Source organism: Cajanus cajan, chromosome 3 (genome assembly GCF_000230855.2).
Source record: "Cajanus cajan strain Asha chromosome 3, NIPB_CcT2T_4, whole genome shotgun sequence".
Classification (NCBI taxonomy): domain Eukaryota; kingdom Viridiplantae; phylum Streptophyta; class Magnoliopsida; order Fabales; family Fabaceae; genus Cajanus; species Cajanus cajan.
Genome location: NC_138519.1, coordinates 3,263,822 through 3,277,616, shown reverse-complemented (window position 1 = coordinate 3,277,616; position 13,795 = coordinate 3,263,822). Strand labels below are relative to the sequence as shown.

General features: G+C 31.1%; 1 protein-coding gene and 1 non-coding gene across 3 annotated transcripts; one reads left to right on the top strand and one right to left on the bottom strand.

Moving 5' to 3' along the window:
• Window positions 1-7,501, top strand: LOC109800625 (U-box domain-containing protein 33). Of its 2 annotated transcripts, none has more exons than XM_083070198.1 (9): window positions 1-1,122; window positions 2,390-2,511; window positions 2,598-2,719; window positions 3,418-3,522; window positions 3,754-4,144; window positions 4,313-4,453; window positions 4,866-5,393; window positions 5,806-6,570; window positions 7,043-7,501. In XM_083070198.1, exons 1-9 carry the CDS (start codon window positions 843-845, stop codon window positions 7,229-7,231), a joined length of 2,643 nt encoding a protein of 880 aa, XP_082926324.1. In that variant the 5' UTR covers window positions 1-842; the 3' UTR covers window positions 7,232-7,501. The 2 variants fall into 2 exon arrangements, with proteins under 2 accessions (XP_082926324.1, XP_082926325.1); XM_083070199.1 differs by having other exon boundaries at window positions 3-1,122; window positions 4,316-4,453.
• A 5,759-nt stretch (window positions 7,502-13,260) lies between these two features.
• On the bottom strand, window positions 13,261-13,334 carry TRNAI-AAU (transfer RNA isoleucine (anticodon AAU)). The gene has a single exon. It is a non-coding gene; the product is annotated as a tRNA-Ile (tRNA).
• Window positions 13,335-13,795: the final 461 nt, after the last annotated feature.

Genomic DNA, 13,795 nt, shown 5'->3' with positions numbered 1-13,795 from the left:
AGGCAAATCTGTTTCCTCGAAACTTCATGTGAAGCACGCATAGGCAACACATATGGAGGGAGAAGAAGAGAAAGAAGGAGCACGAGCCCAAAGGGATAGGGACACGGGGTTGTTCTTGTAATTTCCTAGGTTCATCTGTGTTGCTATTTATGATTGCTTCTGTGTCTCTTCTGTTTGTACGCTACCATGTTACGAGCTCAAGACAACCGCACTCTTTTCCATTATTCCTCTGAGACAACATAGATAGAACACCTGCAGATAGAAAAAGAAGGCCATTTCCTTTTCATTTCATCACTTTTGTGTCATTAGTTTCCATCATCCTATCAACTTTTGTGCCATGTTGCATGCCTGTGCGAATTTGAGTGTCCTATATATTGCGCTCATGCTACTTAATTCTTGAGAAAAGCTGATTTTTTTCTCTTTATTTTATTGTTGAGTGGGAATTCCATAATTTCCATTTCAGCATGGAGAGATTTTGGTAACGAAATCTCTTAATTCAGACAAGTGGGAAGAGTTGGAGAGAAAGAGAAAAATTATCTTTAGTTGTATAGAGAGATAATGTTTGGGGATCAAGTCTAATAGATTTTATTTATTAATATTTTTATTCGTTTTTTATTTTGGGTTGTTGGGTTGAACAAGTTTTGATGATCATGTACATATAGAGAGAGAATTCTCATTTGTTGAGAGGTGAAGTTGAATTCTTTTATATTTCTTTGGCCATAATAGGGAGAAAGTTGAATAGGTAGGTAGTTTTGAGTTTCAGTTAAACCCGTGTTCTAAGTGGAAAAAAGGAAAAACTACAAAGGTTGCTTCATCTGTTCAACCATCTTTCATCTATTAGCATGGCTGTGGCGAGTCTGAGTCCTATGCCTGCAACTCCACCACGAGTCAATTCTGTGAACTCACTTCGTGATATTGGGGTTCCTGGGATCATGACCAGTAGGAGAGAAATTTTAAATGAGCCAAGTCCGAGTATGGTTAATGACACAATCTACGTTGCTGTGGCAAAAGATGTGAAAGATAGCAAATTAAATCTGATATGGGCAATACAGAACTCTGGAGGAAAGAGAGTTTGCATTCTTCATGTTCACGTGCCAGCGCCTATGATCCCCTTGACCTTGAGTAAGTTTGCAACATGTGTGTGTGCATGCAATTGTGTTTGCAGGATTGAGATTATAGTTTTATGACATAACTGTTTTTTTTCTTCTTCTTTCTTTTGAAATTTACACAGGCAAAACCTGCCTAAATTAAAGTTGGTGTTTGGTTTAGTGTATATCTTGGATGAACACAGCCCTAGTACTCATAAATAAAGAGTCTTCTCAGATACAAATTTAGAAGTGTTTTAAGAAGTTTCATTATTAAAAAAATACTCTTTATTTCCAAGTAAAAAAACTCTTAAAAATGTTTTTAATTTCAGATTTTACCAAATAAATTCAAAATCAATTAATCAAAAGTTAAAGATAATTTTCTAATAACTTTCAGATTTTTTTTTGTTAAAAATTATATAAATCTTAGTTTTTTTATTTATTGATTATGTGTGCCTATGAGCATACTGTTCTCATACAAGAATTACTCGTTTGGTGTGCATATATTGCCATGATGAATATCATGGCCATTACATTAGAAATTACTAAGTGATATGAATTAAAAATGGCCCAGAAGATGATCACAACCTGATCACAACCTAATTAAACTTAGAAATTTAATATGTTGGGTTTTGTTTAAATTTTAAAGATTTATTTAACTATGCTATGATCAATGATATTTTCAATGGAAGCAACTCATTTGAGTTACTTCATGCATTGAAAAATGAAAAAAATGGTTCTTATTGTGTCATGTCAGCATTAAGCAACTCAAACACAAATTTACTCTACTAGTAAGAAACTTTAAGAAATTTAACTTTTAGAATTTTTTTTCTAACATTTATGAACCAAATTTAAATTTTTATTAAAAAGGATAGTTACACTATAATGAAAGAAAATAAATTACAAGAAAAAATATACAATAAATAGATATTAAAATAAAATAAAGCAATAGTAAATACATAAATATTATACGAAATTAATTTTCTATCATTATTATTTCTGAAACGTTCCAAATATGTTCAATAAAGAATGGTTGTTTCAGGAAATAACTCTCTCTCTTTCAAGTAACTCCTGTTATCACATATCAGAGTTTTCCATGACAAGAAAGTGGGACTTAAGTTGCTTATATTGGAGTTGCTCTTAAATGTTTTCTTGGACTGCTTTTGTCAAATCTGACATTTATGGTTTATCATTTCTAGCAATTAATTTCAAGGACTTAGCTCTAATAATTCTTTGCTGAGCTGCGTACAATTTTCATTTTTTTCGGATGACGGTCTTTAACTTGTTCGTTTGGTTATTTATAGTGGGTGCTAAATTTCGTGCAAGTGCACTGGAAGAACAGGAAGTTCAAGCTTACCACGAAAATCAGAGGCAAGACATGCACAAGACAATGGATGCCTATCTTTCTATCTGTCAAAGGATGGGGGTAATTTATCTAGCATACCTGTCTATTTACATGCAGTATTAATTTCAAGACTTGTTTTAAATTTTACTAATAATTTTCTGATGTAGGTGCGGGCAGGGAAACTATACATTGAAAAGGATTGCATTGAAAAAGGAATTGTAGAACTCATCTCCCAGTATGGCATACAGAAACTTGTAATGGGAGCAGCATCTGATAAGTACCATTCTAGGTAAGAAGCCATCTATAAGTCTCCCCCGCCCGCCCGCAACAAAGAGGCTAAAACACAATATTGGAGCCATACTATTTATCTCAGTAATGATTTTTGGAACTATTTTCTTTATCCTGTCAACAGTACCTATCATTTATCTCGATCTCTCTCTTCCTATCACATCATATTATCTGTCGTAGTTATATTTTTTCTTGTCTCTCTTTCTTTTATAAGTGTCTAATAGATAGTTTAGGTGTCAAAAAACAAAAATTAGGTATTGATGGGGGTGTCTAAGAGAGAGGAAAAAAAAAATATACGTACTATAAGTAATATGATGTGGAGAAAAAAAAATATACGTACTATATAAGTAATATGATGTGATAGGAAAAGAGATAAAGATAAATGATGAATGTTAATGGAGTGTTTAAGAAAAAAATTTATCCAAAAAGCATTTCTTTTTCATAAACTATTTGTAACTTTTTCTTTTTAAGTAATGATATTTGTACACTCATAATTTATAAACACCTAGGTCTACTTATTTGTTTATTTCTCTCTTTTTTATGTTTCAATTATCAATTATTTATCTTTAGTCTTCCTATCTCTTTCAAGTCTTTTTACTCCAAGGTGTCTACAGATAATTTTTCTTTTTTTAACCTTTACATCAGTTATGATGAAGTCAATATAATGTTTTTGATGAGCTTCCATTTGCATGATTGCAGGAGAATGACTGCCCTCAGGTCTAAGAAAGCTATATATGTATGTGAACAAGCTCCAGCTTCTTGTCATATACTGTTTATCTGCAAGGGGTTCCTTATACACACAAGGTATGTTGCCTCACGAATAGTTGAATACTGATGAATTGATGCTGAAGTACAAGGGATAGTATCACATGGAGCTAAATGTCATTTTGAAAGAAGCTTTGTAGTTTGCCTAGGGATTTAATAATTTCAGAAAGCCTGTTTCTTGATTTTTCTTCAAGCATAATTTGCTTTATTCTCACAATAGAATTTGATCATATTATCTTTGGTACTGATATAAGTGCCATATCAACTCAGGGATAGCAATTTGGATAGAGGGAATGTAGAAGCTGTATCTCCTTTGGTGCAGAAAAAGGCAAACTCTGAAGATGGGCATTCACCTCATTCGAGATCTCAATCTGTTGTGCTAAATCATTGGATAAAACTAACTAATCCAGCTCAAGAGTTGTTTCGTAGAGCAAGGACTGTCAACAATGGACATGGGAGGAGCTATGCATCTGTTTCTTCTTCAGAAGGGTTTTTAACTCCTCAGAGTCCTTCAGTTGTCTCAGTGTGTTCTGACTCAGTTGAACCAGGATTGACCCCAAATTTGATTAGTGGTGGCAGTGAAAATGTATTAGACTTGAATTTGAATGGCCTTTCTCAGACTAATCAGAATCTTCATCATTCATCACCTCCTAGTGTTCTGGTATGTATACTTTTTCCTCTATCTGAATGTCTATGTCTGTTGTGTAACATGTGTGTTCCTTTTTGTGATGGATGAAGAGGCATTCTTACACCCTGAATTTGCATTAATGAATAGTATCTTAGTGTCTGAACTTGTGATAATATTCTAAAATTTGTGTTTGAAAACTAGCAGGATGGAGGAATGGATGATGCTGTCTACGATCAAATTGAACAGGCAATGGCTGAGGCTGCGAATGCTAGGAGGGATGCATATCAAGAAACTGTTAGGCGTGGGAAAGCTGAAAAAGATGCCATTGATGCTATTCGCAGGGTAAATTTTCTTTTGTTGAGCTCTTCTGCATTGTGTAGATGATCATGTTTATAAAGTGGAAAAGTTAATTATAGTTGTTTTTACCCAATTTTTTTGTTTTTAAATTATTCCAAGTGGCGTAAATCATTTATCAGATCTAATTGGGGTGTATGAGCTAACCTTAAACAAAGCTTAACTGATGCTAAAATCATTTAGAACTTGTTTGGATACTAGTAAGAAGTGCTTTTGAGAGTTTCTTTATTGGAAAAAAAGTTCTTTATTTTCAGTAGAGAAGTTATCAAAATCCCTTATAATCTTGTATTCAAACAGGCTCCTAATGGATAAGCATCACGTTAGGTTGTGTTGTGGTGTGCTGAAATTGCAAGTCGATATAACCTCTAATTAGAATCTTTTTGAACCACCCAATTGACAGGCTAAAGCCGCTGAAAACTTGTATAAAGAAGAGCTGGAACTGAGGAAAGAACTAGAGGAAGAAGCAAAGAAAGCAAATGAAGAACTTGATAATATGAAGAGATGGACAGACAAAGTTAATGAAGAACTCCAACTTGCCTTAGATCAGAAATCATCGCTAGAAAATCAAATTGCATCAACTGATCTTATGATCAAGGAGTTGGAGCAGAAGATTACATCTGCTGAGAACATGTTACAAAGCTACAAGGATGAACTAGATGATATGCAAATGCAGCGTGATAATGCATTGGGAGAGGCTGAGGAGTTAAGGAGAAAACAAGGGGAGGCCTCAACCGCACATGAGCTCCAACGCTTCTCAGAATTTTCCTTTGCAGAGATTAAAGAAGCAACAAGTAACTTCCATCCATCCCTCAAGATTGGAGAAGGTGGATATGGAAGTATATTTAAAGGTATCTTGCATCACACCGAGGTGGCTATAAAAATGTTGAATCCTGACAGCACACAAGGACCTTTGGAGTTTCAGCAGGAGGTAGGATGGTTTGAGTTTTGCTTGATATTTTGAACATCATCCTATTTTGGTCAGCACCAACCATTTTTGGGTGGTTAATTTATAAGAGTGTTAACAACGCACTCTCTAACACATTCTTTGTTATTGGTTAAATTTTATTAAAAACTACAAAACCAGAAAAGTGACCCACTAAATAAGAAGAGGAACTCAAATATGTGATTTTCAATAAATCTTAGTCGACAATAAAGGGTATGTTGTGTTGCTGACAGTTCTCATTTTCTAATGTGAAATATCTTAAAGTTGGTTGTTATGTGTAAGTTGATATATGTGAAGCTATAAAATGAATTGAGTCATTTGGCACCAGTTGATATATCTAGTCCAGTTTTGTAGTGAAACAAATATAATTTTGACACCAGTTTTGGTTTTGTATCAGGTTGAAGTATTGAGCAAGTTAAGGCATCCCAATCTCATCACACTTATAGGAGCCTGTCCAGAATCTTGGACTCTTGTCTATGAGTATTTACCCAGTGGAAGCCTTGAAGATCGTCTAAACTGTAAGGATAACACACCTCCATTATCATGGCAAACTCGAGTTCGCATTGCTGCAGAACTCTGTTCTGCTCTCATTTTTCTTCACTCCAATAAACCTCACAGCATAGCGCATGGTGACTTAAAACCCGCCAACATTCTCCTTGATGCAAACCTTGTTAGCAAGCTCAGCGACTTTGGAATCTCTAGAATATTATCTTGTCAAGAGAGTTCTAGTAACAACACTACACAGTTCTGGAGAACTGTTCCAAAGGGAACTTTTGTGTATGTGGATCCTGAATTCCTTGCATGTGGTGAACTTACACCAAAGTCGGATGTTTATTCATTTGGAATCGTTCTATTGAGATTGGTGACTGGGAAACCAGCCCTGGGAATAACAAAGGAAGTGAAATATGCATTAGATTCTGGAAAGTTGAAGTTCCTTTTGGATCCTTTGGCTGGAAACTGGCCACTTGTGCTAGCTGAAGAGTTGGTTCGCTTGGCTTTGAGGTGTTGTGGGATGAATCGAAAGAACCGACCAAATCTTTATCCAGATGTTTGGAGGGTACTGGAACCAATGAGGGCTTCTTCTGGAGACACAAACACCTTTGAATTGGGTTCTCAAGGGCTATGCCAACCTCCTCCATATTTTATTTGTCCAATATTTCTGGTAATTCAATCTTTCAATCTTCAGTTTTAGTTTCAGCTCAGTCAAAATATAGAGAAATGCTGGTGACACTCTCTGAGCGTCTCTTTCTAACATCCACCCTATTATTGGTTAAAATTTATTAGAAATCACAGTTGAAATTTATTAGAAATCACAATTTTTGTAGGTATCACATCTCGTTTAACAAACACATCAAGTAATGATATGCATCCTAATGGTTGTGACAGTTTTTGCTAATTGTTATGTCACAATGTTAACTCTACATTTATTTGGTACCCTACCCTTTTTGCATTAATTCACACTTGACTTGCCTATTTTTTCAGCTTCACTTAGTAGTATTTCATAACCTTTTTTTCAGCTTCACGTAAAACAAAAGGTTTACCAAGTCCATGGATCTGTGAATCATAGAGCTTGAGTTAAAACAATAACAATTGTCAATTATGTTAGTTCCACTCACTAGGTTCGTACTTTGCAGGAAGTGATGCAGGATCCACATGTGGCTGCAGATGGTTTTACTTATGAAGCTGAGGCAATACGTGCATGGCTGGAAAGTGGTCATGAGACTTCACCAAGGACAAATTCTAGGCTTTCACATCGCAATCTTGTTCCAAACCACTCTCTTCGCCATGCAATCCAGGACTGGCTTCAAAAGTCACTGATCTAACTTCTCATTCTTTTATTAAATTGTAGCTCTACCTCTTTATATTTAGTTTCTATGTGAAATAGTTATCACTACAGTAATTTTTTTTCTTCTCTTGGTTTTGTTTCTTTTACGAATCTTTAAAATATGTGAACCGCATTTGTATCCATCATGTTGTATATAGGTTCTGCACGTGTTGTCTATCTTCAGTTATTGTAAAAATGTTGTATATCTTGTATATGGCTAGGCTAGCTAATTAAACACTATTATATATATATTTATACACTTTGGCAATGAGCAATGCTTTTTAATCTTAGGATGAACCATCCAACACACAGCATGCAACCACGTAATTTAATTAAAAATGATGTTTTATTGTATTAAATAAAAAATATAGTTTTAACAAATCTTTAGGAATGTTGACTAATGTATAGGAACACATTCCTTTAGGAATGTTAATTTAATTGTGGAGAATGTTGTGAAATGCACGTTTTAATGAGAGGAGAAAGAGTGTAAAAATCTCTAGTTGAGATGGTTAGGATTTTACTATCCATTTAGAAATATAATGTATATATACGAATAGATATTCCTTTAGGAATATGTTAATGTATGTTATTAATTTTGTATCGTAAGCGGTTAGTTATAACTCCTTTTTTATATATATAAAACTCAAATAAGAAATATTATTTAATCTTTTTATAAGAAACAATCTAAAATGTTTTTTGTATTAATTTTTTTACAAGAAAGAAATATCCTTGTTACATATAGATATCATGAGACTCAAAACAATCTCGTCAAAGTCGAAAATTCTATACTAATCTAAAATAATAATCTTCTCATAACCTATCCTTGTTTAGTTGACCAACAGGCTAAACAACATGTGTACCAAAAGGACTATCTGAGACCATCATATCCTAGTCGACAAAGACATGTCTCCCATGCCTAGAGCAACTTGTTCACATATTATGTAAGGTGTATCCTAAAGAATTGGCCACGTGGGATAACAAACTCAACACACTGACATGGAATAACATGTAAGATATATCCTAATGATCTATCCATTGATACCAAATATCAATATATTTAAAATTGGATGGATTATTAAATCGATTAAGATACCGATTTAATATTTTAATAGTTAAACGTGATTGAACTGTCAGTAAAAACACATAAATTATTACTATTTTGTAACAATTGGTATCAATATTATGCAATTTATTTTTTGAGTATTATTTCAAGATACCCTTTTGTACTTGTTTTCTTTTAAGGTATAATAAGCTGCGTCCTAACTAACATTTATTCTCGTAATATACTTTTAGGTGATATTATGAATAAACATAATATTAAACGAATGATTAAAAAATAGTATAATTCAAAATATCACCTACTAATTCTCCCGGCTGAAGAATACCAACAATAAATATATATATATATATATATATATATATATATATATATATATATTAACTTGGATTATTTCTACTTATTTAAGAAGAAAATAAAGTTATCAAATATTTAAATATAATTAAACTCAAATCTCTAATAAATCATTAATCCAAATATAATTAGAGTTATTAATTTGGATTTGTCCTGATCTGCTATTTTGTCTAGCTCACAAATTAGGTCAAGTTAGACCTTAAAAATGATGACTTAAATAGAATCAAATCATTTTAACTCAACTTGACAGGTCAAATGGGTCAATGTTGAGTTGGTCCATAAGCTTATGGATTAACTCGTTAAACAAGTAAATGATTACAAGGTTAAGGTGGTAAATTAAACCCTAAACTCTAAATTAATAAAATATAATAATAGTAATTGTTTTTTTTGTTGGCATTCGTTTACAAAGTTGTGATTATAAGCTTAAAGTTAAGGTTAAGCATTGTGAGAGTTTTTCTACTCTTATTGCGTTCTTGATGGCTTGATCCCGTGACTTGTCATCTCTATGAGAGTTTCACTCTTTTCTTCTATTCAATTGTTCAAGTATACTTACCTAACTAATTGAGTCTTTTTCTTGTTCTAACATTTTTCCTATCTCATTTTAGTTATTGTTTGTTACTTTATTGCTTGTTGTTGGTGCTACCCTTAATCCCAAGTCTTACCAAATACCAAGTATGTTATTTTATTTTTTTAAAGCTTGTGTGTTGTACACTAAGAATTATAAAATGAATTTTGGTTTATTGTTGCTTTATTGTTTGATGTTGGTTTATTAATTGTTGCTGTTGCTTATGATGAATTAAAAATTATATTGACTTGTTGTTTTATAACTCATTATGAAAAGTGTGAAATGAATGAGTAAACTTGTTTAATTTTGAATAATGTAGCCATGAATGTTGATGATATTTTTATAACATGGAGGATAATTTAGATACAATAGAAATTCCACCTAACATAGAAAGAGCCTATTGTTGCTACTAATTATTCTTTAATACTATCAATAGTAAAAGTAAGAAAAAGATTATAAATGACTAAGACCAAGATACTAAGAAAGCTAAGAAAACTAAGCTTAATACCTCTAAGGTATGAAATTATAATGAAAGGTTGATCTAGTTGATGGGAGAGAATAAATGGAAATGCAATGGTTATGAAAAACTGTTTACATATAAAGTTATTTTAGCTACTAATCATTTAAGACGTCTTATTATTAAATATGTTGGATCTCTTGAATACCAAGATGTTGGGGTCATATGAGATAACAAAGCTAATTTATTAAAGCAATGAAAATTTGGTCCTAAAGCTTATAAAGACACAATTGTTAGGTGTATTATCATGCATTCATGAATGATGTTCCATATAGTTATGTTGAATTTGAAGGGATTTGGGCAGTGAATAGAGTGTTAAATTATTATTTTGAACCCAATTGTAGAAACATTTCAACAGCTAATTCTAATGAAGTATTTTTAACTAAACAAGAAAAAGTTAAAGAATGTGTTAACTACTATTCTAGGTAGAATATGTTTAACTTCTAATGTATGAATATCTGTAACTACCCAAGACTATATATATGATTATGACTAACTAACTATTCATATGTAAGTAATATATAGTATCAATTAATCATGTCATAATTTTTATTTTTTCTTTAATTGTTAAAAAACATATATTTAATTTTTTTCAATGTATTTTTTTTAATAGGCCAATTCATCCCAATAGCCCAACATGGGTCAAGTTGGGCCAAAAATTCACAGTTTGAAAAGAATATAGGCCAAACTAACCTATCTAATAAGCATTTATTTTACTTACAAATTATAACATTTTTGACACTTATCTAACTAGTTTTAAAAGAAATATGTGTTCTAACTCCTTAAATATTCAAGGAATTAAAAGGGTGTATAAATACGATAGTCTTTGAAGAGTTTATGGATTTTTAACTTATGAAGCCTTATTTTTTATGCAGATTTGATGAAGTCCCAAGACCTTAAGATTTCTCAAATCTACTCAGCTGATCAACATGGGCTCAATAGATCAGAGGTAGATAGCAAAGTTTGTTGCAAAGCAAAATCTACCTAGTCGTTGGAATGGGATGAACAAATTTGGCCCAAAGATGTAAGAAATTTTTTATCTTCAAGGGCTCAATAGAATGAAATTGGCTCAACTAATGAAGCTTTTATGCTTTATTTATTGGACCTATTTAAGGCATGAGGAGAGAGAAAATTGACATCAAACAAAAGAGAGTTGAGAGAGACACAAAGCTTAAGGGAAAAAAAAACTTGAAGAGTCATCTAGATATATAGGAATTTTGGGTTCATCTTCTCCTTCTATATTTTCTTTGTACATGGAGATTGCTCTCATTCTCATGAGTAGCTAATCATCTTCTTTTGTTAGGATTGAATGTGATTTATCGAACTCTTATATAATCCTTTTGATATATATATATATATATATATATATATATATATATATATATATATATATATATATATATATATATATATAATCTCTTAGTATTAAGTGATAATGATTTGATTTTGTTCTTAATGTCTGATGTGGATTGGTTACTTGCCTTTTGATATTTGATTTAGACTTTGGTTGAAAAATATTTTCTAAATTTGTTTTGAATCAAATCACCTAATAATTCTGAATGTTAGAGATAAATTTATAGTTTTTAGTTAAACAAATTCTTGACTTGATGCAAGGACTCTAGTTTGGTGAACTGGAAAATCGTTTATGAAATTGGAATCTTAGAATTCCTAAAGACAAATAATTGATTTAGAATAACTTAAAAAAAATCAATAATGATAGAAATTATATATAAATAATCTTAGAAAAACACAAAAGTAAAATGGATAAAATCTAATCTCTATAACTTCTCTAACATTTTTTTTTCTTCATATTTATACTTGTTTTCTATTCAAGTGTATATATTTCTTTTAGAAAAATTTTATATTCAAGTGTATATTTTTTTCTTACAAATTTTAATTAAAATATTAAAAATTATAAAATATCTTTCAAACTTAAATGAATATAAATCGTACTTCAAAATAATTATTAATTGAAAAAGTTAGTCGTTACATTATACCAGTAACATAATTATATATATATATATATATATATATATATATATATATATATATATATATATATATATATATATACTTTAATATTTTTTTTTTTGCAATATAACACATGTTCACATCACAACACACTTATATCCTATGAGCATGGGACACATCACCATCATAATCAACTTAACTGAAACCAGTTAATGTAAACCATTTACTTCTAGATATAAGTTCTACGGAACCACAAAGTCAAATACATACATATCCATGGAGTCTGCCTAGCTTTCAACGTCTCACATCCAAACTAAAAGTAGTAATTAATTAGACATTCACTGGGCTAAAGACTTCAACTAAACTGAGGACTCAAAAATATATACAAAACCACAAAATATAGCCCCTCACATAGCATATAAACCATGATAAACAAACAACTAAACACTGGCAGAAAAACAATCATAGAAAAGTAGTGACCATCTCCACATGAAATCAGTCCTTGTTCTCTGCTAGGTTCACCAGGCATATCTCTCACAGATGATGGTCGACCCCTTGAAGTAGAAACCTCTCCATATTGTGATATATGATGAGGCTTGCATCACAACTTCTAAAGGCACATGAAGAGTGGTTTCAACATTTATGCGGCATCTATATATATATATATGACCATTACTAGGTAGTTGTATATATATACCAAGTACAATCTCCACCAAGTGTACGTAGCTGTAGAAGATGATGGGGAAAAATTCCACCCCTCTTCTCCCATCTGTGTTGTTCATCAACAAAAATTCCAAATGATACACATGACACAGTATCAAGGGGTAAAAGTAAAATCATCGTTAAATTATAAGAGTAGCATATAAGTTACTGGAAGAAATATTTCTCAATAAGTTTATTCAAAGTCCAATATTACAACTTCAAATATAGATATAATGGCATTTGATAGGTAGGTAAGTATGGTTCACATGACTTGAGGGCTGAGATTTTATCATACAAAACACCTTGTGTGGGAAATTTCCAAAACTTTCTTAAAAAACTACCATTTTTAACATTTTCAAGTCACCAAAAATATCCGACAAACAGAATGGTGCAGGAAATCCAAAACAAAACCACAACATGCATCCTTATCTATGCCTTGGGATAAAGATTAAATCTTTATCGATTTACCAGTTCCCCATGCACGCAAAAGAAGTTTCTCACATATTTTGGGAACAAAATAATGTTAAAACAGGAAGAAAAAAAAAAAAAAAAACCATGATATTAGGAAACCCCAAAAAAACAAGAAAGACAAAAACAAGCGCAATTAGTAAAAGACTAAATTTAAAGGTGCAAACTTGGCACCCAAAAACACACATGCATGCATCAAACAAAATGGTAAGAGAGAAAGCTAAGAGCTTTTACACCACTGAGGACGAATTGAAGTTGAACTCTTGACCCCTTTACCTTGTGACTTTATACGTAATAATTATTGATTAAAATTAAGAGATAAGATATTACATATTTATCAATTTATGCATATTATATTAATAGATTTATTAGAAAATAATTTTTTATAAAAAATGGCCCATGCAGGTCTCGAACCTGCGACCTTCGCGTTATTAGCACGACGCTCTAACCAACTGAGCTAATAGGCCAGCTTGCATTAGGAGTTATACAAATATTATATATTATAATATATATTTCAATATACATATATGTTTGAGTAATAAGTTTTGTAATAAATATTTTTATTAAATAATATATTTTCACATATATAATTTTTTTAAAATTTCATATATTTGATAAATAAATATTATATTGATTAATTTATCTAAGCCTATTGTATTTAATAAATATAAAATTTAATCATATTATTAATTTTAATAATAAACTAGCTGTTACATTAATGTTTAACTGGTTAAGGGCATGTCAACTTAACTATATATTATATAATAATATATTTTTATTACATATTAATACTCACGCTCAAATTATTTATTTATTTGTTGATTAAAAATATATTTCATAAATAATTACAATTAAAAACAAGTATTTAATAAATATGTAGTTAAATTTAAAGTAATTTATTTAAAATAATAATTATAGATAAAATTTT

Excerpts from the sequence above, each read along its gene's own strand:
- LOC109800625 (XM_083070198.1), top strand. The coding sequence starts at position 843 with ATGGCTGTGGCGAGTCTGAGTCCTATGCCTGCAACTCCACCACGAGTC. Across the intron at positions 1,123-2,389 it reads TATGATCCCCTTGACCTTGA|TGGGTGCTAAATTTCGTGCA; the intron begins GTAAGTTTGCAA and ends GGTTATTTATAG. Across the intron at positions 4,454-4,865 it reads CCATTGATGCTATTCGCAGG|GCTAAAGCCGCTGAAAACTT; the intron begins GTAAATTTTCTT and ends CCCAATTGACAG.